This window comes from Phaethon lepturus, unplaced genomic scaffold (genome assembly GCF_000687285.1).
Source record: "Phaethon lepturus isolate BGI_N335 unplaced genomic scaffold, ASM68728v1 scaffold5382, whole genome shotgun sequence".
Taxonomy (NCBI): domain Eukaryota; kingdom Metazoa; phylum Chordata; class Aves; order Phaethontiformes; family Phaethontidae; genus Phaethon; species Phaethon lepturus.
This window is the reverse complement of record NW_010523959.1, coordinates 1-25,576: the sequence shown is the minus strand read 5'-3', so window position 1 is coordinate 25,576 and position 25,576 is coordinate 1. Positions and strand designations below refer to the sequence as shown.

The following is a 25,576-nucleotide window of genomic DNA, read 5'->3' as shown; positions in this document are numbered from 1 at the left end:
CTTTCCCTCTGTTGTGCTTTTGGGTGTATAGTTGTGGAGTCCAGTGGTCAACATAGCAGAATACAGTTTTCTTCCCTTCTCTATTGAGAGTTTTTTTCCTTAGAAATCAAATGTATGACAGATGGAGTTTCTTTTAGACTGCGTTAATCTGGGTTTATGAGAAGCTCATAATGGAATGATGTAATTTTGGAGACAGAGGTGGATGTTTACAGGCTTTTTTTTTAGTGAAAACAAACCTTTTTTTAGATTGAAACAAAAGCATGAGTTTTATGTAAGTGTTGACTTGTTGCTTAAATGTACGTGCATACATTTACAGAACTGTTTTCTCTTCTAGGATCCTTCTGTTACACAAGTGACAAGAAATGTTCCTCCAGGGCTAGATGAGTACAATCCTTTCTCTGATTCAAGAACTGTAAGCATGTTTGTTTCTTAATCATGCTGTTAATCTTTTTAGGTCAGATTGATGAAGTATTGTTTTCAGAGTTTGGGACTGATGTTGCAAAAAATGTGACGGACTAGCTAGAGGTAATGGAAGATGTGTAAGAATAGATAGTCCCATGAAGTATTTGGAGGATTCAGTGGGTGAGTTGACTTAAGTGAGCTGACAAGGAAGAGTGGCTTTCTGAAAGGGGGCCAAAACAGAATTGAGTTTTTCCCCTGTTCAGTTGGACTTCTGTTAGTTTGTCCTTATGCTTTCTGAATTTCACTTGGTTTAAAGCTCGTGTGGCGCACTTCTCCAGTGTCTTGCATTTGATTTCCATTTCACTTAATGAAAGTGCTGCTCAGAATAACATTGCATTTAAGTAACAGTCCACAGGCTATGAATAGTTGTGCAGCAGTAAAAGGAATAATCTATGTCCAAGAAACACAGTAGTTTTTGCCTCTAATATCTATAGCTTTAATTTACCTTGTGCTTATTTTCATCCGTGGGGAGGAAAATACAAGGAATGGGGTAGTAAATTCATACTGTAACAGCATTCTTCAGTGGTTACTTCTGATAGTAAAGATCTTGTGCAAGATTAGCAAAATGTATGATGATTACTGTCTGTCAATATAATTTATAAACATTCAAATACTGTATTTTTGAAATGTAGGCTTATTTCATATGTCAAATCTGGTAGTGCTGATAGGGAGTGTTGGTATCTGAGTCTTTACAATTGTTGTGGTTTAACCTGGCAGGCAGTGAAACACCACACAGCAATTCTTTCACTCCTCTGCCATGGGATGGGGGGGAGAATCAGGAAAAAAAAGATAAAACTCTGAGGTTGAGATAAAGACAATTTAATAGGACCAAAAAGGAAGGGAAAATGATAATAATGATAAAAGAATATACAAAGCAAGTGATGCAGAATGCAATTGCTCACCACCCACTGACTGATGCCCAGTGAATCCCTGAGCTGTGTCTGCTGCCCCTTGCCCCCTCTGCCCGGCCAACTTGCCCTAGTTTTATTACTGGGCATGATGTCATATGGTATGGAATATCCCTTTGGCCAGTTTGGGTCAGCTGTCCTGGCTGTGTCCTCTCCCAGTGTCTTGTGCAACCCCAGCCTCTTTGCTGGCAGGGTAGTATGAGAAGCTGAAAAGTCTGTGACTTAATCTAAGCACTGCTTGGCAACAACTAAAAGATCCGTGTGTTATCAACATGATTCTCATCCTAAATCCCCCAAACCAGCACTGTACCAGGTACTGGGAAGAAAATTAACTCTATCCCAGCCAAAACTGGGACAGCAATGAAGCAGTAAGGTTTCATACAGTGTAAAATGATAGACTGGAAGAAGCCTGTTTTTGAATATACCTTGGATCAGCTGTTATTCTGTTAAGGCAGAATATTTACAACTAGCAACGATAATAAATAAGTCTCCAAAATTTTTTTCTTCTAACTCACAATATCAATAATTATGATTGATTATCTTTGTGAAGCTTGAAGAGTTTCAAAATTGCTTTGTATTGACCATAAGTTATAAAGACAGTAGGTCTTGTTTAAAAAAAATCTAGAGCTACTCTGACTTTTTTTATTTATGTACTTATTTTAACATGCAGTTCTGTGGGAAAAGAAAAACTGAAGTATATGGCTAAGGTTATCTGGCGTTGGACAGTTAGCTGTGCATGTATAAAGAATTCTAATTGCTTATTACAGATGTCACTCATAAAAAAATTGGGAGGATGGAGGAAATCTTTAAGTCAGTGTTCAGATCTACTGAGTATGTGCTGTATTCATGCACTGTGATTCAATTAATAATCCATGGGATGCTACCAAATTCATAAAAATTGTCTATTGAATGAGTAGCGCTCTTTCTGTAGAGGAAAAGAACTTTCACAGGTTTTCTCGCAGAAAGCAAGACTGAAAGAATAAAGTATATATGCAGGTAAGAGTGCAATAATAATCAACCTCTAGATGATACTCCTCTTCCTCTCTCTGTATCTTGTGGATGCTGAATATGTAAGTATTTATTCTGTAATCATATGCATTTGCATATATGTGCTTAGGTACCTGAGGATATGCTCCCAATTCCATGTGCTCACCTCTCTTTTCCTACCAGCTTTGTATGCAAGAGAATGGCATACTATACGTGTACAAATAAACGTATGTGACAGGAGTAAGGGAAGAGAGTGGAAGCGAATGCCTTTAAGGGTTGGATGAACAGAGGTGGAAGCAGGGTCTGTGAATTTTAGACTTGGAGGCTTACAATGTCCGTTGGGGTAGGGATAAATAGAAATTACTCTGCATTTTTTGTGCTGCTCAGAGCAAAAACATTTAAATAGTTTCTGGGGGCTTTGATTTGCTGCTGTTTCTTGTTCTACCTTTGTTGTGAAACTGGGTCATCTTGAACAGTTTTGTGCAGGTAATCCCACTTCTAACATTCAAAAACCATAATGATGCTAGTGAGCAGAAAGGATACTAGATGGTGGTAGTAAAATATGTCCTGGAGATTTCTGTGCTCTTTAGTTTGAGAATCACTGGTCTGTAACACTTAAAATGATGTTTGTTTCACTATGAGTAACAATGGGTAGTTGTAGTTTTTAAGGAAGCTGAGAATGGTGTGCTTCAATTAGAAATCAAAATTTCTAGTGGTAATGTAAGATGGTATCGTCCAGTCTATAGCATTAGCACACCATTAACCTTCTTTCCCCCTTCCATCCAAGTTCAAGTTAAAGCAAGCTGGACTGCAAAAATACTTCTCCATTGCAAATCCAGACAAGGATGTTTCTTCTGTGAGAAAGTGACTTCAAACTCTGAATACTGACATTTCTTATCTTAGCTCTGTTGAGTTCTCCCTTTGCCAAGGGAGATGCTTCCTATCAGTTCTCTCTTGGTTATTGGGATAGGACAGAAAAAGAAGGAAATCCTACTTTTTCTCAATATTCTCTTTTTTTTTTTTTTTTTTAAGTATTTCAGTGCATCCGCCTTTTCTCAGTCAACTTATATTCAGAGGGGAATTTGGTGGGAAAATAACATGTAAGAGATAATGAGGAAGGGGAACAGGCATAGGAGATTTTGGGTCTCAAATGTCACCACCTTGATATCTAACATGAGAAATCAGGAAGTTTGGGGGTGTTTTTTTGCTTCTTACCAAATTTCAAAGCCTGTCTTATTTTTGGTTGTTAAACCAAACAAAGTTTTCAGTGAGTGGTACACATTTCAGATTAAATATCATTGCCTGCATCTTCAACAGTTTTGTCTCCAGCCCTTACAGCCACCATGGAGAAGACTTTGTGTCTTTTGTCATGTTTCTGGAATCAAGAAGGAACAGATGAGATTAGACAATTAGTATTTTTGCTTCATCATGTAATGAAACTGCTGTTAAAGAAAGCTGTTAATCTACTCCTGCTTCCACAAGTTTTGCTAACGCATGTTGAACTCCTCTGAGCACTCTGCATATAACATGTATAGACACAATAATGCATATAGCAATCTCTCTCAAATTGTTGCATTAAAAATTTGGAAAAAATCATTGGGTTGTGGTTTTTTTGTTTGTTTTTAAGAGACATATTTTAATGGACCTTTTTTCAATAAATTGCTGGGCAGCTCCCCTCCTCCTGTCTTGCATCCAGATACAGTGAATAGGAAACCAGATTGATCATCAACACCTGGCTTCTTTTGGAAGTCTTTCTTCCACCCCCAGTAAATAAATTACTTCACCCACATGGGGAAGTCTATTCAAGAGAGAACTTCTTTTGACCATTTATCTCCAGCCAACATCTGCTCTTGAAGTGAGGTCATAATAATTTGCTTCTTCCCCCAGTGCAGATTTGAGAGCAAGGCATGAAATAAAAAGATCTATTCCAGAAGTACCATTTGGGGTAGGAACAAAATGTAGAGTGGTGTTGGTTGAATTTCAAGATATAAGTACCTTGGCGTAATGTGTCAGGGAGGGTCCAAGTATGTATCTGTGAAGTAAAATCTCTGTAAAAACAGTCCACTTAGTTCCCCTGTCCACATGTGAGTGGTATATCATGATGTGATACGCTATTATTCAGTGATGGCTGGAGCTTACTGCAGCCCTCACAATAGAAGTCTGAATAATTAGAGTTACACCCTTAAAAAGACAGAAGTTCTGACCATCTGTATTGTTGTGACTGTCTCATTAATCCTAAGCAGGCTGCAAGTCAGTTGGGTATCTCTCTTCCATACCCAAATAGCACTTGGACAGGCAGCCAACAGCACATGGACAGACACGTATGACAAAGTAAGTGCCAAGTCATAGGATGCAAGGGACCTCCGGAGGTCATCTTTTTCAATTCCCTCTATTCAAAGTTGGTCACTAAGTCACATTGCTCAGCATCTTGTCCTGGGGAGTTTTGAATATATGCAAGAATGGAGATCCTGTGACCTCACTGGGCAACCTGCTCCAGAGTTTGCAAGTTCTTACAGTGATTCCCCACCCGCAATATCTAATTAGTTGGCCGTGTTCCAACAAGTAACATGCTGTGTAATAAAAGCAGCAGCATCTTTTCCCAACAACCTGATGTGTATGCTGATCCATAACAGAGTCAAGATACATCTGTTTCATTTCTTATACTTGGTAAATTATACTTAGTAAATTATGTATTAATTGTGGCAGAATTCTACAGCTTTATCTTGATATGCAAGTAAGACTGACTTTGGTCCAGCAAGTATGAAATTAGGAAATTGAAGAATTTTTACAAGATGACTGTGATGTTTTGCTCGGGTAAGAAACATGGATCAAGTTTTTTTTCTCTTTTTTTTTTTCCCTCATCAAAGTTAAAGGAGTTACTGGCAAGTACCAGATTCACTGGTTTCCTTCAAAGACGCCTCAGCAATTTTTATTCCTAGAAATCCTATGTCAATAAAAATCAAAATAATAACATAGACAAAAGTACACTAACAGATGAGAATTCCTCTTCTGCTTACTTAATAGTTAGGGATTTCAGTGCCTTTATGAAATGTCCATTACTTCTCAAAACTAGTTCCTGCAGTTACCTAGTTTGACATTGCAGGATTTTGATAGTTATTGACCAAGTGTCAATAACTCTCCCAGCTGCATCTTCTGTGCTGCTAAAACATTTGAGGTGACTTTAGCAAGTGGATGTTGCTTTTGGTCCTAAATAGCAAATCAACTGCTCCTATAACTAGCTCTAATCTGACTGCTTTGTAATAGTATTTCCTCAATAAGATTTACATTTACTATGTACAGTTTTTGTCTGTTTCAAATGCATGTCCCTTGCCAACCTTTTAAAAACCTGAATCTGAGCTATTGCTTTCCAGAATGCCTGCAATTTTAGATTTCATGCATCTTGTACAGTAGCACTTAGGCCATTTTCAGAGAATTTTTCAATACAACAGCTTGTAAATACATCTCCATTTCAGAATGTAAGGAACCTACTGTATGCTAGCTAACGTTCCAATAATTATTTTTACTGGAATTGTTTTGCAGCTTTTTTAAATGAAGTTAGCTTAATTATTAATTGAGCTAACTTCAGAGATGGCAATTAGAGCAAACTTGTGCTTGCTCTGTGTTTGGAAATTGATGTGAGACATTAACTTCTAGAGTTGTGCTTTGTATTGCCTTTTTAATAACTGTACAAAGAACTGTCTGCCTTACTGTTTTGTCTGCTAAGCCAATAAATTATTATTTCTTTGACTTCTATTATTATCGTTTTAACTGCATGTATGAAGCAACACATTTTGAATACTTTGTTTGCATTAAGGCTTAGCATGCATAACTTCTGTTCTCCCTGGTTCTTGTTTGTTTGGCTTGTATGCATTTTTATTGAACTTGTTTTCCAGTGATTGATGAATACTAGAAAATATATTTATAAGAAAAAAGAAGACATTGAGTGGTGCCTGGCAATGTTAGCATGAATAACATTTTAGTTTCTTTTTTGTTCCTACACCCTATACCCTTTCCTTACTACGTACGTCAGTCCAATAATAGATAATCTTGTATGTCAGCTGAACTTATATTTAAGTCCATGCAGTTCTCCAGATCTCCTGCACAATGCTACAGCTTGAAGATGTACCTTTTCTGATTTAACTTCAGTACTTCTTGCTTTTAGGAAAATCCCAAATGGTACAGCTATGTTTTGCACTTTTTTGGTGGGTTTTTTTTCGTAGCTGAATGATTTTCCAAGCCAGCTGGATGCTTCTGTTTGTTTCATGTTAAGCAGCTGTGGGGCTCTTTTTGCTTCTCAGCTTTGATTGGAGTTATAAAAATGAGTACTTCAGTTTGATAGGAAGACTTAGTGCAGCCTGCACTTAAAATGTTTGCATGCTGGTCACTTTTAAAGAGCCATCTCTTAAGAGCACAGGAGCAGGCAATTCCAGTGTCAGAAGTCAAGCAAGTGGGGCAGAAGGCTGGCTTGGCTGAATAGGGATCTTCTTCTAGAACTTAGACGGAAACGGCAAGTGTATGGACATTGGAAGCAAGGACAGGCAACACATGAGAACTACAGAGATGCTGTTAACCAGTGTGGGGAGGAAATTTGTGTGGCCAAAGCTTGATTAGAGTTCAAGCTGGCTAGCAGTGTGAAGGACAACAGAAAGGGATTTTCTTAATGTGTTAACAGCAAAGGGAGGATCAGAGATAACATTGGTCAGTTACTTGATGAGGTCAGTCACCTCACAAATAGGGATGCAAAGCAGCGATGTTTAATGCCTTCTCTCTCTTTAACACTGATGATGGGTGCTGAGACCTCCAGAGCCCTGTGAGTGGGGGCATGGTAAGCTCCAGACTCTGAAGTTGCTTGAGACTTGCTGCTCCAGCTGGATGCACACCTGATGGGGTTCAGCCCAGGGTAGTCAGACAGCTGGCCAGTGTTATTGTGAGACCTCTTCATTATTTTTCAATGTTCTTGGGACTCTGGAAAGGTACCAGTTGCCTGGAAGCTGGCAAATATTGTCCCCATTTTCAAGAAGAGTATGAAGGCAGACCCTGGTAATTACAGGCCTGTCAGTCTTGCTTCAGTACCTTGTAAAATTATGGAGAAGGTTGTTCTGAGACTTACTGAAAAACACCTGAGAGACAATGCTGTGATTGGTCATAGCCAGCACGCGTTCATGAGGGGAAAGTCCTGCTTAACTAACTTAATTTCCTTTTACAACAAGGTCTCTGTCCTGATTTTGGCTGGGATAGAGTTAATTTTCTTCCTCATAGCTGGTATAGTGTTGTGTTTTGGATTTGGGATGAAAATAATGTTGATGACACACTGATGTTTTCAGTTGTTGCTAAGCAGTCAAAGAGCATTCAGCTTCTCATGCTGGCCTGACAGCGAGAAGGCTGGGGGTACACGGGAAGTTGGGAGGGGGCACAGCCAGGACAGATGCCCCAAACTGGCCAAAGGAATAGTCCGTACCATATGACGTCATGCAGAGTATATAAACTGGGGGAGCTGGCCAGGGAGGCATGGTGGTTCAGGTGGGCATCAGTCAGCGGTTGGGGAGCAATTGTGCTGTGCACCACTTGTTTTGTACATTCTTTTATCATGATTATTATCTTCTTTTCTTTTCCTGTTCTGTCCTGAAATAAAGACAGAAATACACTGTCTTTATTTCAACTCATGAGTTCCGATTCTTTCCTCTGCCCTGCTGTGGGGCGAGGGTGGTGAGTGAACAGCTGTGTGGTTCAGCTCAGCTGAACCACAATAGTCACCCATCTAGTTGACCAAGGAAAGCCAGTAGATGTGGTGGGTTTGGATTTTAGCAAAGCTTTTGGTACTGTCCCTCACAGTATCCTGCTGGACAGAATGTCCAGCACAGAGCTAGAGAAGTCTGTAATACGCTGGGTGAGCAACTGGCTGACGGGTGGAGTTCAAAGAGGTATGGCAAACAGGGTTACATCAGGCTGGGGGCCAGTCCCCAGTGGGCTTCCCCAGGGTTTGATTTTAGGGCCAGTGCTCTTTAATATTTTTATAGATGATCTGGATGCAGGAGTCGAATACACGTTAAGTACGTTTGCTGAAGATACTAAATTAGGAGGAGCTGTGGGCTCCCTTGAAGGTAGAGAGGCCTTCCAGAGAGACCAGAGAGCTAGGCAATCACCATCCGTGTGAAATTAACAAGAGCAAGTGCTGGAATCTCCACCTGGGACAGGTCTAATCCTGGTTATACGTACAAACTGGGTGGGGTGCTGATCTCTTCTCTTCGGTGACCAGAGATAAGACACAAGGAACTGGAATGAAGCTGCATCAGGGTAAGCTCAGATTGGACTTTAGGAAAAGGTTCTTCACTGAGATGGTGGTTGATCACTCGAACAGGCTTCCTGGGAAGCCTGTCAGAGTTCAAGGAGTGTCTGGATGATGCTCTTAGTCATATGGTTTAGTTTTAGGTAGTCCTGTGAGGAGCAGGGAGTTGTACTCGATGGGGACCCTGATGGGTCCTTCCCAACTGGAGATATTCTATGATTACAGTGCTTTCTTCATTGGTTTTTCATCTATAGAAGATGATTTAAAATACCTGTGCCTGTTGTGCATTGAATTGTCATCTTTGAACAATAACCTGGAAATATAAACACATTAAAGCAATATGGAACTTCATACATGTTCATACTTCATACTTCATGTTCCTCAAACACCATTTGAGGTAGATTTGGGCCCTGACACTTTGTTCCCCTATGCACACATTATGAAACTAAAATAAATAATTATGGAAACACAGTAGTATACAAAAACAGGCATGATTTTTTCTGTGCTTGATAAAGAAATGCTATATGTCAGCAGCTGGCTGTATCCTGTGAATACAATGGCTGCAATGCAACTTTTGCTGGGATTATAGTCTTAATAATATATCAACCTAGCAGAAATGATAGGAGCAGTGATATGTAGCAAAATTAACAGCGGATGCTGAAACATACATAATTTTTTTCTTACCTTTCTTTACTACCTCTGACTCTCTTACAAGCGTTTTTCTCTACTTTTTCTAACATCATGCACTAATTCCATCAAGTCAATCACTCATTGTGATAATTAATATTCAGTTAATTGATGATCATTAATCATAAATCACTCATAAGTGATATTAAACACACAATAACATTCATGAATGGTGTAGATGTACTTACTGTTGCTCAAAAATAGCTGCTTTAAATGCACTGTAAGAAGAGACTAACCATGCTGGCTTTTTGCTGCTTTGTCAAATGTGCTACTGGGGCAAGACAGCCTTTAGAAAAGTGGAAACTATTCTCAAAGAAAACTTAAGAGCTTAAACTCTGCCAAACTAAGTGTGAAACTGTAAGGCAAGCTCAAAGCTCTGAGGAAAAATTGTAGAACAACTTGGGAAACTTTCTTTCCTGGAAGCAGGAAGCTTCTGCCATCTTTAAGGTTGTAAGAGTACTAATAGAAGATAATGATGTAAGAGAAAGCTAAATGAATTGTTTCTTTACAGGAGAAGTGCCTTAAACTTAAATTCTCAATAGAATAGGCTTTAGAGAAGTGATAACTTGCTGGAAATAGGTAGTCAGCTGAGTGTTAAGAAAACAAAGATGGAAAATTGCTAAAGCATGAACTGGAATGTACCTCAGCTGACTTCATACCAGAGGAAGGAAGAGTGACAGCTGTCACACTCACTATAGAAAAAGCTCCTAAAAGGATTCAAGAAATTAAGAGGCCAGAAGGTACAAGTTATTTACTGGGCAAGTAGAGGGGAGTGGGGTAGGGAAAAGTCTACTAATTATAATTTTTTTGTTGTTATTTGATTGGGGTTTTTGTTTGTTTAGGGTTTATTTTGTTTTTTTAGCAGACCTCTACTGCTAACTGCTTTAACCTTTGAACAGACGTGGAAGTTCCCTCGACTGCTGTGTCATTCCTGCATTAAGTAATGGGCTGACTGTGCACACAGATCTAATGACAAGAGACTCAGAGCAGCTGTTTCCTTGCAGTGCAGTGCTTGAAATAGTAAGCCTGGAGTGTCCTCCTTCATGTTATGACAGTGATAACAGCTGTATGGTTTTTGAGGGTCTGAGGCCTGAAGGAAGGTCGTAATCCCAGTCATATTATTATGGAGTGTCCAAAGGTATATGTGATTGTTAATCACATACCATCCTTGTAAAAGTCACGGTAGCCTTTCAGTTGCAAACCTCCATTATAGTCCAAATAATCAAGTCAGTCATACTGGTTACTGTAAGGATATGTAAAATGTCAGAGCAACTCTTTGATTATGTTTATAGATGCTTTCAGTTTAAAGGGAGTGGTAAGTAAAAGGGAAAGCAATAAACAAAGGCAGAAACACAAACCTGATAGGTAAGTGATAACAGAGATGAAATGGAAGACCAGAACTGTTCAGCCACTAATTTATGGGCTTTGAAGAGGGTCAGCTTGGGCTTTTTAACTGATAAGAAGGAAGAAACAAGATAAGCATGAATATTATGGATAGTTGAGGGGAGCCTGTGGAATTTTGCAAAATTTATTAAGGAATATTTAGGGGAATAGTCAAAGATGTAAAGTAATTGGAGACTGGGGAGGAGCAAGGAGGAATCTAGAGAAGAGGATTGATTAAAAGGGGCTGGTTGCATTTAAGTTGCTACTAGTCAGTACACTCGTCCGGCAACCATTTGCCTAATCACTGCAGTTATTGTTAAATCCTTTTTTAACTATCTTTCTATGACATTTCACTCTCTACCGCATCTGTGAGTGCTGCAAAGTCTAGGTGCCAGCAACTGGAGAGAATAAAGTGAGAGCCTTAGGTGCCAGCAACATGGTCAGACCCCAGGTAGTTGTGGTCCATATGTCTGTGGTGTCAGCAACTGAACATCTGGGTGTCAGCAGCTGGCAAGATCATGGGTCATAGGGCCTATGGGTTTGAGGTGCCAGCAACTGAAGAGACTAGTGTGTTTTCCTCCGTGTGTGTATGTGTAATTCACTAGCAAAACTTCAACCTGGACTAGCTGGCAAATAGGAGGAAAACCTCTCTCTGGGAAGACTCAAAGTCTGAGCAAAAAGTGAGTAAGTCTGAGCTTGGGTATATGGCAACCTGAGAGTTGTGGTGGTGTTTGTGGGAGCTGTAGAAGTGGAGGTTGCTTGTGACACGAGTGTACAAGTTCATGAATCTTCTAGTGAATGTCAAGCTGGGCTAAATAGCAAACAGGAGGAAACCTGTATACCAGGTAAGAGAGCTCCAGACCCAGGCAGGCATATCAGACAGGTTGAGGGCCCACTGATAATCTGAGGGATCTGCTTGCAAATCTGGAGTGAGGCATGTGTTCTCAATAGTGAACTTCAGTGCTGATCAGCTGGAGAGGAGGAATGGGATATGACTCTGTGTACCTATGTTCTCTGTAGTTCTGATAGTGTTATGTGGGGATGTTGTTAAAAGCAGTGTCCTGCCTGTGGCAGCAAGTGTAGCTGGCCATCCTAGTGTCCTTGGTGTGTGTTGGGGGGTGTGTATTTCTGTGCATCCCTAGGATACGCACTCAACTTGCTACTAGCTGAACCTGGAAACAGGAGAGCAATAGCCATCTCCATCAGCCTGTCATGAAGAGCCTTCAGAGGGTCTCAGGGTGTGCTGGACTGGGCTCCAGAAATTGGAAAGGAGGTGTCCCCACGTCTCAGCTTCTGCTGGAAGTGGTAGGCTTTGTAACATCCCTTAAAGCTTCTGTCCCCCAGTCCTTCTTGACTTTCCAGGATTCCAGGATGCACAGCCCCTGCTACAAATACCTGGTGTAGTCTCGTTTCTTCCAGGGAGCACAGGCTTTTCCCTAGGTACTGGGTCTTTTACACAATTGTCATTATGTGCGCAGTAGACAGCAAGTCTAACACCATATAGATGGTGAGCTAGCATGTAGTGGAACCTAAACAATGTAGAAATCTGAATCAGAAGAATCTTGTAAATAATTAGTACCTTATATTAATGTAGGATATCAAATATGCTGTTGGCTAACATCTTAATTATGTAGCTCTAGTGAGCTTTCTGGTTGGTTCCTTTATTCATAAGCATGTATGCATGTTCCAGCCATTAGCAGCACTGCAGGCTGTTTGGACAAAGCAACTTTCAAGGATAAATATTTTAAATTCATTGTTAAAATATTTTCTAGTCTGACAATCCACTTTTTACACTATTACAGGTAATATTACTATCACTCTTTACAGTATTATGGGCAGGCTACTGGAGACCTTGCTGGAGATTGTGAACAGTCTTGCTCATTAGTCTAGGAAGCAGCTGCTTATCACTTATGCTTTCAAAGCTATTGTTACTTTAGCCACACAGCTACAATAATGAGACTTTTTTTGCTTTTGTAGCATTGCTCTGGCCTACAATGCATAATGCATAAGAGTTTTAGTTCAGTAGCATTTCATTACTCTGGTACGGGTTTTGTATCTTATGTTTGAAGCAGAAGATCACAAACCTCTTGATGGTTGTCTAGTTTTTGTAGGAGCTCATATAGGCATTTTTCCTTATTACAGAACACTTCAGCATGAGGAATAGCAGTATTAACCATCTTTAACTAGCTTCATAGAATCACAGAATCACATATATTGGAAAAGATCTTTAAGATCATCGAGTCCAACTGTTTACCTAACATTGCCCAGTCCACCACTAAACTATGTCTCTAAGCACCACAGCTACACCATGGTGATGGAATGGTGACTCAGCTGCTTCCCTGGGCAGCTTATTCCAATGCTTTATAACCCTTTCAGTGAAGAAATTTTTCCTAATATCCAATCTAAACCTCTCCTGGCACAACTTGAGGTCATTTCCTCTTGTCCTATCGCTTGTTGCCTGGGAGAAGAGGCTGACACCCACCTCACAACAACCCCTTTTCAGGTAGTTGTAGAGAGCGGTAAGGTCTCCTCCAGACTAAATAACCCCAGTTCCCTCAGCTGCTCCTCATAAGTCTTGTGCTCCAGACCCCTCACCACATTCATTGCCCTTCTCGGGACACGCTCCAGCAACTCCATGCCCTTTTTGCAGTGAGGGGCCCAAAACTGAACACAGTATTCGAGGTGCGGCCTCAGCAGCGCCGAGTACAGGGGCACGATCACTTCCCTACTCCTGCTGGCCACACTATTTCTGATACAGGCCAGGACGCTGTTGGCCGCCTTGGCCACCTGGGCACACTGATGGCTTATGTTCAGCCGGCTGTCAACCAGCACCCCCAGGTCCTTTTCCACTGGGCAGCTCTCCAGCCACTCTTCCCTAAGCCTGTAGCACTACATGGGGTTGTTGCAACTGAAGTGCAAGACCTGTCACCTGGCCTTCAGTTGTCTTCATGCTCCAGCATTGAGTAATCTTTCTTAGGATGAAAAGCTTAAATCACCAAGCATTTCTGAGAAATGAGACCTTTCTGATATCTCAGTATTCTTTTAGGAGCTGATGTATAAGATGGAAAAATAATTTTGAAATGCCAGAATCAGCTGATGATGCTGAGATATATTGCAATATCACACACAGAGGTGGAGTTTACTCAGGCAGGTTTTCTCCTCAGTGTATTGCGTTTGTGTATTTCAAAAGGTGGTTAGAAAAGATGTAGATAATCTGGACCAAATCATAATTTGCCAAATTAGTGTTATTTAGTTGATTCCTGCTTTGTTTTAAGGTGCTTTTGTATTGAAAACACCACACTTCTCACGTATTTTTGTTCTTGATGTCAGTCTTACTAGGAACAAGTGGTTCTCTGTCTTACAAGAACAGGGAAGTCTTTCATGTTGCAGGCTCTGCACAAAGAAAGAATTGTAGTTTCATCCCAAGCAAATTTAGTAACAACAGCATAGTAGTGCTACACTGGTCTGCTTTGGCAAAGTTCAGTTAACTTCTATCTAGGCAGTAGTTTTTTCTTGGTTTGATAACTACTTGTTAATATTGTATATGATAGATGTGGAGAAAGTTAGAGAAGATGAGAAATGGGAATAAGGAGGAGAGGATTTAAAAAAAAAATAAAAGAAAAAAGAAAAAACTGAGCTACTAAAAGCTACTTGTAAGCTCTATTCTTATAGGTAGTGACCAAGTGAATGAATTGCCAGTCGTACTTGAAACTAGATACTACGGTGCATACTGGTGGAATAGTTAAGCAATAGATTATGGGTCTTGAATTGGAAAATTGAATATGGTGCATTGCTTCTCTAGTTAGCCAGGTGATATAAGCCTTTGTTAAGTAGAAAGCTCTGGAAGACATTACTAATAAATGGCATCATGTTTCAGAATATGAATAGGTCACTGTTAAATCCTGGAGTTCTCTTTAAACAGTAGCTGTCCTTATTCATATTCATGTCTGAACAAAATAAAAATTCGTTTTATTTTCTACTGATCCCTAACATTCCATGTGTGTTTATGGTAAATAGTGCAGTGTAAAACCAAATAATCACAACAATGCACCGCAGAATATAGTTAACTTCTTTTTCTAAAGGTTATAAATATTGCAGGCAGCATATCAGATTTTCAGTTTATCAGTAACACTTTCTTGAAAACAACCAGATTGGTTCTTACAGAGTTAAAGAAAAGATGTTTATTAGAATAGGAAACTATTTCCCTATAATTGTCTCTTGTTTTCTTAGCCTCCTCCAGGAAATGTGAAAATGCCTAATGTACCCAGTACCCAACCAGCAATAATGAAACCAACAGAAGAACCACCTGCTTACACACAAATTGCAAAGGTTTGTCTATAACTTTCAGGCACTAGGTTCTTTTAATTATAATTGATTAAATACACTTCTGGCATAATGTCTTTTATAAATAAGCATTGCTTTCCTAATGATTTATGAAAATTAACACTGCATTGGTTAATGCATGAATTCGTGCAATTTTAGGTCAGTCTTCATCCATAACTGCAGATGCTTAATTATAGAACACAGACTTGGAATATTTATTTTGTGTTCATATTTTTCACCAATATCTAACGATGCTTATTTTGTTCAGGAGCATGCCTTGGCCCAGGCAGAACTGCTAAAGCGTCAAGAAGAACTGGAAAGAAAAGCAGCTGAACTAGATCGCAGAGAAAGGGAAATGCAGAGTCTCAATCAGCAGGGGGGTATGCATGAAAAAAATACTTATTTAATTTGCAGAAATTTAACTTCTTTTTTAGAAACTTCTAGTTTTACAGTGACATTGTGAGACAGATCAAGGAGGGTGTTTTATAATCTCTTCAGGAAAAGGTTTATCTCCCTTGAGACAATGTGTAAAGGGAATAAAAACTGGTCTGGCCTATGCAGATTTTCAGTGTAAATATTTTAAATGTGGCCTCTGTTACGTGTTACTGTCTGCTGTCAGCTATTTTTATTGTAGGTTAATATCTAAATAATACTATTGAGTAGAAATTGAGCATATTGAGAAGTAGGAAAAGTAATTTCGTAAGTGACATCTCTTTGATACTACTTCTGTCAATATTTATAGCTGTAGGAGAACTTTCCTGTTTTGAAACACTGTCTTACCTTTAGTATGTTACACACACAATGTTCTATGCAAATAGCAGAAAGATCTATTCTATTATTAATCTTTTATTAATTTTTCATATGACACTTTGGAACCCACAGTCAAGATCAGTATCTCATTTTGCCACAAACTCTAAGTGTGCTGTGCAAAACCTTTAGTTTTTGTACAGCCATTTCACAGATGACAGGATTTACATCCTCTTAACTGAAGATACTTTGCTAGAAGTAGATCTATGGGAATATTCCTCTTCAAAAGGAAGAACTTCAGACTGAAGTTAGGAAAAACGCCAAAACAAAACACAAAACACTGTGTGCAAAGTTAACTTTGTGGGGTCTTTTAACTTCTATCTAGAATTCTGACTGTTTTATTTCCACATGTGCTGTTTTGGTTTTTTTTTAATAGGCAGTGGTACAATTCTAGATTGCATAATTGCTTAATAATTTAAATTCTCAGGGAATTTAATAGAATAGAATAGAAATATTTTTGGTTGGAAGGGAGCTACAACGATGATGTAGTCCAGCTGCCTGGCCACTTCAGGGCTGATCAAACGTTAAAGCATGTTTTTAAGGGCATTGTCCATGTGCCCCGTAAACACTGACAGGCTCCAGGCACTGACCACCTCTTTGCGAAGAGAGAGGTGGTCAAACACTGGAACAGTGTTTTGAACAGAACAGTGTTTGAACAGAACACCCTCTTCGTAAAGAAATGTTTCCTCATGTCCAGTCTGAACCTCCCCTGGCACAGCTCTGAACCATTCCCATGTGTCTTATCACTGGATACCCAGGAGAAGAGACTAGCATCTCCCTTTCCACTTCCCCTCCTCACGAAGCTGTAGAGAGTAGTCATATGCCAGTCATTTGGTAGGATCTGGTAATGGGGAATTGCTATTCTTCTTGAAAGGAAATGAATCATGGTGATACTGTCCCTTCATTAAACCATTTTTATCAATCTCTCTATTAAACCTCTATACCTCTTCTCCTAGATAATGACTTTTTTAGTTGTTTTTTTCATTTCCGTCTCTATGTATTGCCCTTCATCTAATTTCACGAATTTATATTGATGATCTGAATTGATTACTTTTCCTTTCCAGGGTTTAGGGACATTTTTGTTCATCTATATGGTAGGGAACACAACTCTCATATCCCATGCATGTTTCAGCATATTTCTAAAATGGGTATTTGTTATTAGGTTGCAATGGTTCACATCAAAGTGATTGAAGAATCCATGAAGAAGCTAAAGAATTCCTTAGGAAGGCTGAACAGAGAGGAGAGAGAGATCTTAAAGCTGTGAAGAAGATACTAGGTTTTACCAAATGACTGTAAAAGATGCTGCAAATCAGGAATTGCATATTGTGACTGAGGAGATTAATAGTCTTTTCCTTTTGATTTTTTTTTTTTTTTTGCACACTCATGTGAACTCCTTTGGAAACATTGTAGAGTTGTCTTGATTGGAGGACAGGGTCTTTTGCAATACTCCAGCTATTTGCATTCAATTTAAGATGCTGGTTGCACATCTAGGACTGTCCTCATATGCCATTGATTATAGTGCAAAGATCTTCAATCTGGTAGGTCAGCTCAGCTTCATGCCTTTGGTCTTCTCTGCTCAGGTCCTGTGCAGCATTGCATTTGAGCTAATTAAAGTGTGCTGCGTCCTATTTCAGCTAGTTCATTTGGGCATGCCTGAAAATCCCTTTCTGTGCTTTCATGAAGATAGTTTGGAGGTGTCTGCATTCACAGTGTAGGCATGCCATTGAATTTATGTTAATAAGCCTTGTGGTGGTTAACTTGTGTCGAATGAAATAACTCTGAACTAGCTCGTTGCTTATCAAGATACAATCTTGGACTATGAGTATCCAAAGCATGTTTAGAAAAAGACCACTTGGGTTTTCATCTCAAACCGTCTCACCAAGCTGGCTTTCAGTCTTAGTTGAAATTTTGAAACCTGTACCACAGCAGCAGGAAAGCACATGAAATACAATTCTTAAATAATAACGTGATTTATTATGAGATAGCTGAATTTTTCCATCTCTCTCTTGAAACCATCAATCCTGAGAGAAATAACCATATACTGCAAAATGAAGGTCTGAAATATTATCAGATACTTTTCACATAAGAAATCCCAAAGTAGTTTTTAATATGGATGGCGATATTACTTGATTACCTTCTGTATGCTACCTTTGCCAGTCCCCTGTTCTGAAAGGCTTGGTAACAATTTCAGTAGAAGAGGAGAAAACAGATTCTCAGTGCTTTGGACCTGTTTGGGCAGAACTGACAGCTTTATCTTGTCTAAGTGTGGAAACAAATACAAAATAATGCAAGTATTTGTTTTATTTATAAATATATAAATACATAAGCTACATAATAGGTTACATAGTTATTAAAATATATAATTATATAAATATAAACTTACAAATATATAAAATGTAAACATATTTTGCAAGTTTTCTATTCTTATTAGATAAACTGCTAGGTTGAGGATAGAAATTGCAAGCAAACCTTGGTCAGAATTTCAAAGAACAGTGCCTTTAGGTTAGTCTGTAGTTCAGCTACACTTTTGGAACATGGTGATTAATGTATCTCTTGCATCCAAAATTTGAAATGCTATGGTTGCAGTTACTATCTCAGTTGAATCTCTGAGTCTGTGGTTGGTATGACTTGTGTTTGGCAGAATGTGTAGTCTAGCTTGGGAGCAGATCAGCATACAGGAAGTCCAGGTGTCTGATACTGTGTCCCTTGTGGTGTCCTCACTCTGTCACACAACCATATCAAAACACAGTGAAGCTGTAGGCATATTCTTGTAGCAAAGAAGTAGTTTAGACCATTTCAAGAGCTGCCTTTCCTGAGGCTTATGAGCTTTTAGGTAGTGCTTTGACTGTAAACTGTATTTGGAGCTAGTTCAAAATGTTAGAGATAGCCTGGTGTTAAAAATACTAGGATTCTGAAAATGAAGAATGCTTTTCAGTCCCTGGTCTTTGTGTTCAACAAAGTATGTGAATATGGCGGGACTTTAGGGAAATGTTAATTAGAAAGAAATTTGTCAAGATTTGCCTTTGTCAAGAATTCTCTTTTCTCATTACTTTATAGTAACTGTCAGATGCCTGCTCAGTCATTTACATAGATAAAATATTCTACTTTCCGTGATCTGTCTGCATTTTATTGTATTTTATTTCTGAAACTTATTTTCAGTATTGTGCATGCATTGCAGATAAAACTCCTGGATTTTAGTAGCCCAAGTTATCCATATGCTTGTGAAACTTGTGCATAAAAAAATTTGCAAAGTCAAATGAATATGTCTTTCTAGTATACAGAGATTAGAACCTTATTATAAAGCTCCTTTTTTTTTTCTGTTTGCAGGTAGAAAAAATAACTGGCCACCTCTTCCTGAGAATTTTCCAGTAGGTCCTTGTTTCTACCAGGACTTTTCTGTAGACATTCCTGTAGAGTTCCAGAAGACAGTAAAGATAATGTACTATTTGTGGATGTGTAAGTATTTTTTGTAAAAGAAAAAAACCAAACTGCCTATTCAAACATACCTGCTACTTCAGCTTTTGCAACATCTATAATGAGAAATTGTTTTAATCCGGAAGTCAAATATTGAAGTGAAATCTTTTTGTTACCTTAAGTTTTAAAAATATTGGAATTTTTCACAGAAACTTCCACAGAAAAAAAGGAGAAGGATTATCCTAAGGCAGTATAGTTCTAGTATATTGCAGTTTTCTGGTTTAAGTATATCTGTTGGTGTAAAATGAGCTTTAACCATTTATTAACTTAGAAATAACTACTGCTTTTAAAAGCAGCCTATATATTGAGAAATATAATTCACAATCAATGTTAATAGACTTGTGAGTTTAAGAGGTATAATACCCATTTGCTTTAATATACCTAGTTTTATATAGTTTAATGTAGTTTTTAGTCTATACTGGAGACTTAATATCATTTTGGTCTATTTAAAAAAAATAGCGTAAAGTAAATGAGCTGAAGAATCAGTCCATGTTAAAACTATGCTTTGTACACCAGGAGTGCTCCACACCATCTTTCTGGGGCTAATTCTGCCCTCATTCGGGTACTGTGTTTTGACCAGAGGAATGCTGGATGCCATGACATTTGTTTCTTCTGCCTTGTCCAGTGCGATGAGAGCCTAACAATTACTCTGAGACTGATTGATACCTTACCAATGGAATGTGAATTTCAGAACTTTTCTGTATTTATTTTCAGGGCTTCAGATTTAGTTAGCAAATATCCATAATTTTACCTGTTCATCTGCTAATCTTATTCACATAATCAAAACACATAAAATGAGCAGTCAGCATTGAATCAAGTGAATTCCACTTCATCATTGCTGGGTCATTAATCTTCAAATAAGCAACTAAATCATCTGTCGAATGTGTGACTACTCACTCTCATAAATTGGCCAGACATTTAAGACTTACATGAAATTTAAGATCAAATAATCAAAAATTTAGGATAGTTACTACTTCTGGCCATTTTCAGGACTGAGTTCTGAAAGTGCTGTATGTTTCAAACACAAGGTGAAGCTGCGCAGTGAGAATTGGAGTATTAATGCTATTTTTTCTTTTTCCTTCTTATGGCAATAAATGAAGGAAGCAGCAATGTTACAGTATTTCAAAACAGAGGAGTTGTGCTTTTGTATTGATGACAGATTTTCTTGTAGGTAGACCGAGAATTTAACTGAGTCACAGAATCACACACAATCACAGAATCATTAAGGTTGGAAAAGACTTTTAAGATCATCACGTCCAACCTTCAACCCAGCACCACCATGCCCACTAAACCATGTCCTGAAGAGCCACGTCTACACATTTTTTGAACACTTCCAGTGATGGTGACTTCACTGCCTCCCTGGGTAGCCTATTCCAATGCTTGACCACTGTCTCCATAAAGAAATTTTTCCTAATATCCAGTCTAAACCTCCCCTGGTGCAACTGAAAGCCATTTCCTCTCGTCCTATCGCTAGTTACTTGGGAGAAGAGACCAACACCCTCATCGCCACAACCCCCTTTCAGGTAGTTGGTAGAGAGCGATAAGGTCTCCCCTCAGCCTCCTCTTCTCCAGACTCAACAACCCCAGTTCCCTCAGCCGCTCCTCATAAGACTTGTGCTCCAGCCCCCTCACCAGCTTTGTTGCCCTCCTCTGAACATGCTTGAGCATCTCAGCATCCTTCTTGTAGTGAGGGGCCCAAAACTGAACACGGGATTTGAGGTGCGGAGTCCTCTTGCTCTTTTCCTTCTTCAGCTCTAGTAGTCTTTGATTTAGGAATTACTCAGGAAGGGAGGAAAAGGACATAATAGAAGAAAAACAAAATTATTTCGTTCTGAAAAAAAAAGAAAGATTGATTACAGAACTATGTGCCTTAGGACTGGCTGTTGAATCAATCCTTGTGACTCTTCTTTCCCAGGATTGTATGGTTTGTCTCATTTTTCATTAGAGTAACTGTGTTTCCTCAGTGGAGGCACTTTTTGCCATAGCAAACCAGCCTGCTGCTCTATCCTACATTTTATTTCCTCTTCCAGAACTTCCTAGGTCTTGTAAGGCCTAGCATTTCTGTGAACATAATCACATCCAGTACCATGTGCTCAGCACTTTGTAAAGTAGGTTAGTTTTCCTCTTCCTTTTTAGCAGACCTAAGAACAAACTTTTTCTGTTGCGCTTTTCTGTGTGTTCCATGGTTAGTAGCAATATTTATATCTTTATTCTTGGTTTTTATGTATCTGAGGAAACTTTTTACCTGTTTCAGATCTATATGCTCTTTATAGCATGAGAAAACAAGTCTGTCTGTATCCCTATTCCGTGAATTCATCCACTTTTTCTCTATTTCTGTCAGAAGTCAGATAGAATCAGAAATAGTCAGTCTATTTCTATCAGAGTTTCTTGATTCCTTGATGCGGTTTTGTATTTGCACATACTTTTTTGGCTTTTTCCTGGGGTGAAACTTTTACTTTTTTCCCTTTTTTTACTGACCGAGTACTCCCATGTTTTTGTGAACTACAGCAATAATGAGTAATGGCTTCTGTCAGCTGCCAGTGAACTTTTGTATTCTGTCTTGGTTTTGTGACCATTGCTGTTTTAGTGGCTTGCAGATACAATGACAGTTTTCCTTGCTCTTTAGCACTGAGCGCTACTTTTTAGATCTTTCTATGCTGTTGCTAGTGAAATGTCCCGTATCTCTTGACCTGTATCTAACACCAAAATATTTTTGGCTCAAAAGCCTGTGTTTTCCAGCTAAATTCCCCACAGGCTGATAGCATGTATGAAATGAGCAGTATTGATTTTCAGAGAATATTTCTTAAAGTTACAAACCAAAGAGCTGCTTAATCTCAGGCATTTGGGTTTGTTACTTTATATAGGTTGTGAATGTTTCCATTTTCTATGAACAAGACTTCTAAAGGTTTTCAAAGACCAGTGACTTAAACTGTAGATTCTGGTAGAGAAATAATACCCTAAAGTGCCAAGTTTTATGGTATTTTTTCTGTTTAGGAGAGTTTCATCTAATCTGTCCTTCTGTCTGAGGTTACAATCAATAGTGCGTATATCAGCCTGTGTTGATGTTTGTTCTGCCCGTTACTGAGAACCTCCATGGATAAACAGCTCATAAACTCCCTCCAAGCCTGTTCTAATGTGTTGCTCTCTTTTATAATTAGAAGATGTTTCCAAGTGTATAATTTAACTCTCCCTTCCTGTGTTTGTTCTTTCACTGTTGTTAAGGAGAATGCATTTATCCCCATTAGTCATCTTCCTTTGGCTAAATTAGCATAGTTTACTCAGCCTTTCTTTGTAAGTTACGTTTTCTAGAGGTCTGATTGTTTGGTTGCTATCTTACAGATTCGCTGCTTCATCCACTCACTATTATTATGGATTTTTTAGTGTAAAGCATCAAGAATTTTACAACGTGCACTATGTTCAATATTTTAGCTGAAGTCCTGATGTAGTGTGTACACCTTCACATTTTTGATAGCGTGTGCTTATGTTATGTGCTGATATAAACCTGGTTTAGAATATATTTTTTCCTATGGAAAATATTTCTGTTTTGTAAGGTGTGTTTGCATATCTTACCCGCCCCCTTTCCAAAAAGAGCAGAACAGACAAGGAACAAAAGCCTAAACTATATTTGAAGCCACTCTGTGCTTCAAGGTTGTGTGTGATCAGACTTCATCAGCTTTGTCCTCACTTGTCAGTTGCCTTATGGCTTCAAAACCCTCCATTTTTTAGGCAACTGTTTTTCAGGCATCCTATTCCCCTTGAGGTAGTCCATCACAGGGTGACAGTCCAGCTGGTTGCTGGGAGGAAGCACATTCTTTTGTCATGTGTCCTAGTGAGTATTTGAGAATACCATCAATAAAACATTACTGAAATTAAAATTACTACAGAAATCTGTTTTCATACAGTCCCAAATGGGACTGCAAAATAATAGTCTCAATAATGTCGATGCCAAATAGCATTGGTGCAACTTGTAGTCTTTATCTACAATTCACTTTCAAACATTAATGGATGATGAAGTGTCGTTAATTAAGACAGGGAATGTATACCTAAGTAGGATTCTTCTGTTACAAGAAAGTTTACTGTAATAAAAATGAAGTTGAGTCTGATTATTTATTATACTAATGTAGTTCCCCATTGTTCACTCTCGTTCTGGCATGAATTCCTTTTTTTATTTTTTTACCCTTAACTGCTTCCAGAAATAAATTAGGAGACTTTCTTAGATTACTTCACTCTGAGTACTGTATCGGTGTAGCTGTGAAGTTACTGTCATATAGACGTTGCATGTTGCAGACTTCTGACAAAGCCTTAGGTCACTTCAGTCCCCAGGTGGTCATGACCTTCTAATAACTTGTATCATGGTTTAATTTGAAGAGGCAAGTGTGTGCTTATATAGGTCACTCAGTGAAGGTGTTAGCTCAAAGAACAAATGACTTCCTGGAGCTTGCAGCAGGCAGAGAGAAAAACGAATGGAGCAAAGGGAGAATTTTCAGTGAAGTCCCATGTCTTCATATATAGCTTGCTAATACTTGCTTTTTAGAGCTGCAGTTCTCTGTGACAGTAGTGAAGTAGACCCCTGTGTTGCTGGTTTTATTGTGCTAATATGTATCAGTAGTCAGTGTGATGTTTCAACCCTTTTTTGCACTGATGGTGTTCTTTTACAACTTGTCCTGTTACTGTAATTGCAATTACAAAAAAAGTAGTAATTTTGGAAAGTTCAAACTCCACTAGAATGTGGATGTTTCTAGTAATCTAGGGGGTCTCCCTGTTTTCCAGTATTGACTAGAAAAAGAAATAATACCCATTAGTATACTTTCTCATATTTATCAAAGGCAGGCAGGAATTTGGATTTGTATCCTTTGTTGTGCTTTATGGGGCATACGCAAACAAATTCTGAAATTAGTTGCTTTGCTGAACTCTTGAAACAGTGCTAAGATACGTAAATGTATTAAATGCTTTTTATTTAAAAGTACAAAGTTTTCTGTTTCTGGTGACTCTTAGAGGAAAATATGATTTGTCTGAGAGAAATGTTTTGAGTTTCATTGGGCTTTTATGCAATGATGTGGGCATTTTGCTTAAATATTTTTTTCTCACTATGTTGATTCACACTAAGAGGGCAGCAAAGAGCTGGAGGAGTCTTCTCTTTTTTTTCAGAATCTTTATTATCTTGCCAGTTCTTCTGTTAACCTTACCTTCCAGTAGAATGACTAAAATGTTTCTCTGAACTTATATAAAAAATCATTGCTGCAAGGAGCAGCTTTTGCATGCTCAGTTATAAATACTCTGCTTTATCCAGGTCCACAAGGATAGAAACTGTCCTCTGAGATAGCAAAATCACTTCAGAATCACTAGTTATTGCTGAACAAAGACAGAAATTCATGTTCATCTTGTAAGTTTGGCAGAACTAACTTTTGTGCCAGACAGCCTGAAGGTAGTAGTTGTAATGTTTCTTAATACTCCTCTATATTTTTCTGTTCTAAGAATTAAATATATTTGAAATAAATTGTGAAGTCATAATGCATTTTCTTTAGTAGAAATTCAATAGTTAACCTGTAACAAGGTCTGCCAATGAGAAAATGATGGTATTGAGCTAAGAACGGAGAACCAAAAAAGGCAGATGTTTAAGACTAAGGTTATAAGAAATATTTGAGTATGCAATACATTTTAAAGCAGCTAGAAAAGCGTCTTGCAGATCTTCTTTTGGTGAGAAACATTTCTACTTGGTGGGTTTGGTTTTTTTAATTACATGGAAGATGAACTTTTTATTGAAAGATTTTTTTGGAAATTTTTATTTTCAAATTAGAATACGTACAGTGCTGAATTTATGATGCATTTGATGTAATTTATAAGCTTTCTCTCCAAACATATTCAGTAGTCTGTTAAATATCTCTATCCAGTTATTACTGTAGAAAAGTACCAATTATTACAGCTGTGGAAACCTCTTTTTTAATAACTTTAAGTTTGAAAATGTTTTATTTTTGACAGGATTTTTTCCTTCACCATGCACCTCATAATTGAATTTTCATGTTCAGTACTTTCACCTGTGAATACAGGGTTTACCTGAAAGTTAGAAAACTCTATAAAACTCAGCTTATTGATGAGGGTATTGCTTTACTGTCAGCATGCTAGTGTTTTGTTTCAGAATGCTCAGTTTGGGTATTACTTTAACAGTTGTAATAATTTATTGCATAAACATATCTTAATTAAGACTATTTTGCTTTTGCTTCTACAGTTCATACAGTGACACTGTTTCTTAATATCTTTG

General features: G+C 38.4%; 1 protein-coding gene across 1 annotated transcript; it reads left to right on the top strand.

Moving 5' to 3' along the window:
- Window positions 1-334: 334 nt before the first annotated feature.
- LOC104617056 (secretory carrier-associated membrane protein 1) lies at window positions 335-25,572 on the top strand (the record flags this gene model as incomplete). The annotated part of the gene is made up of 5 exons (XM_010282271.1): window positions 335-412; window positions 14,944-15,042; window positions 15,305-15,416; window positions 19,171-19,299; window positions 25,544-25,572. Coding segments are annotated over 5 exons (447 nt in total), but the record flags the coding sequence as incomplete, so codon positions are not given.
- Window positions 25,573-25,576: the final 4 nt, after the last annotated feature.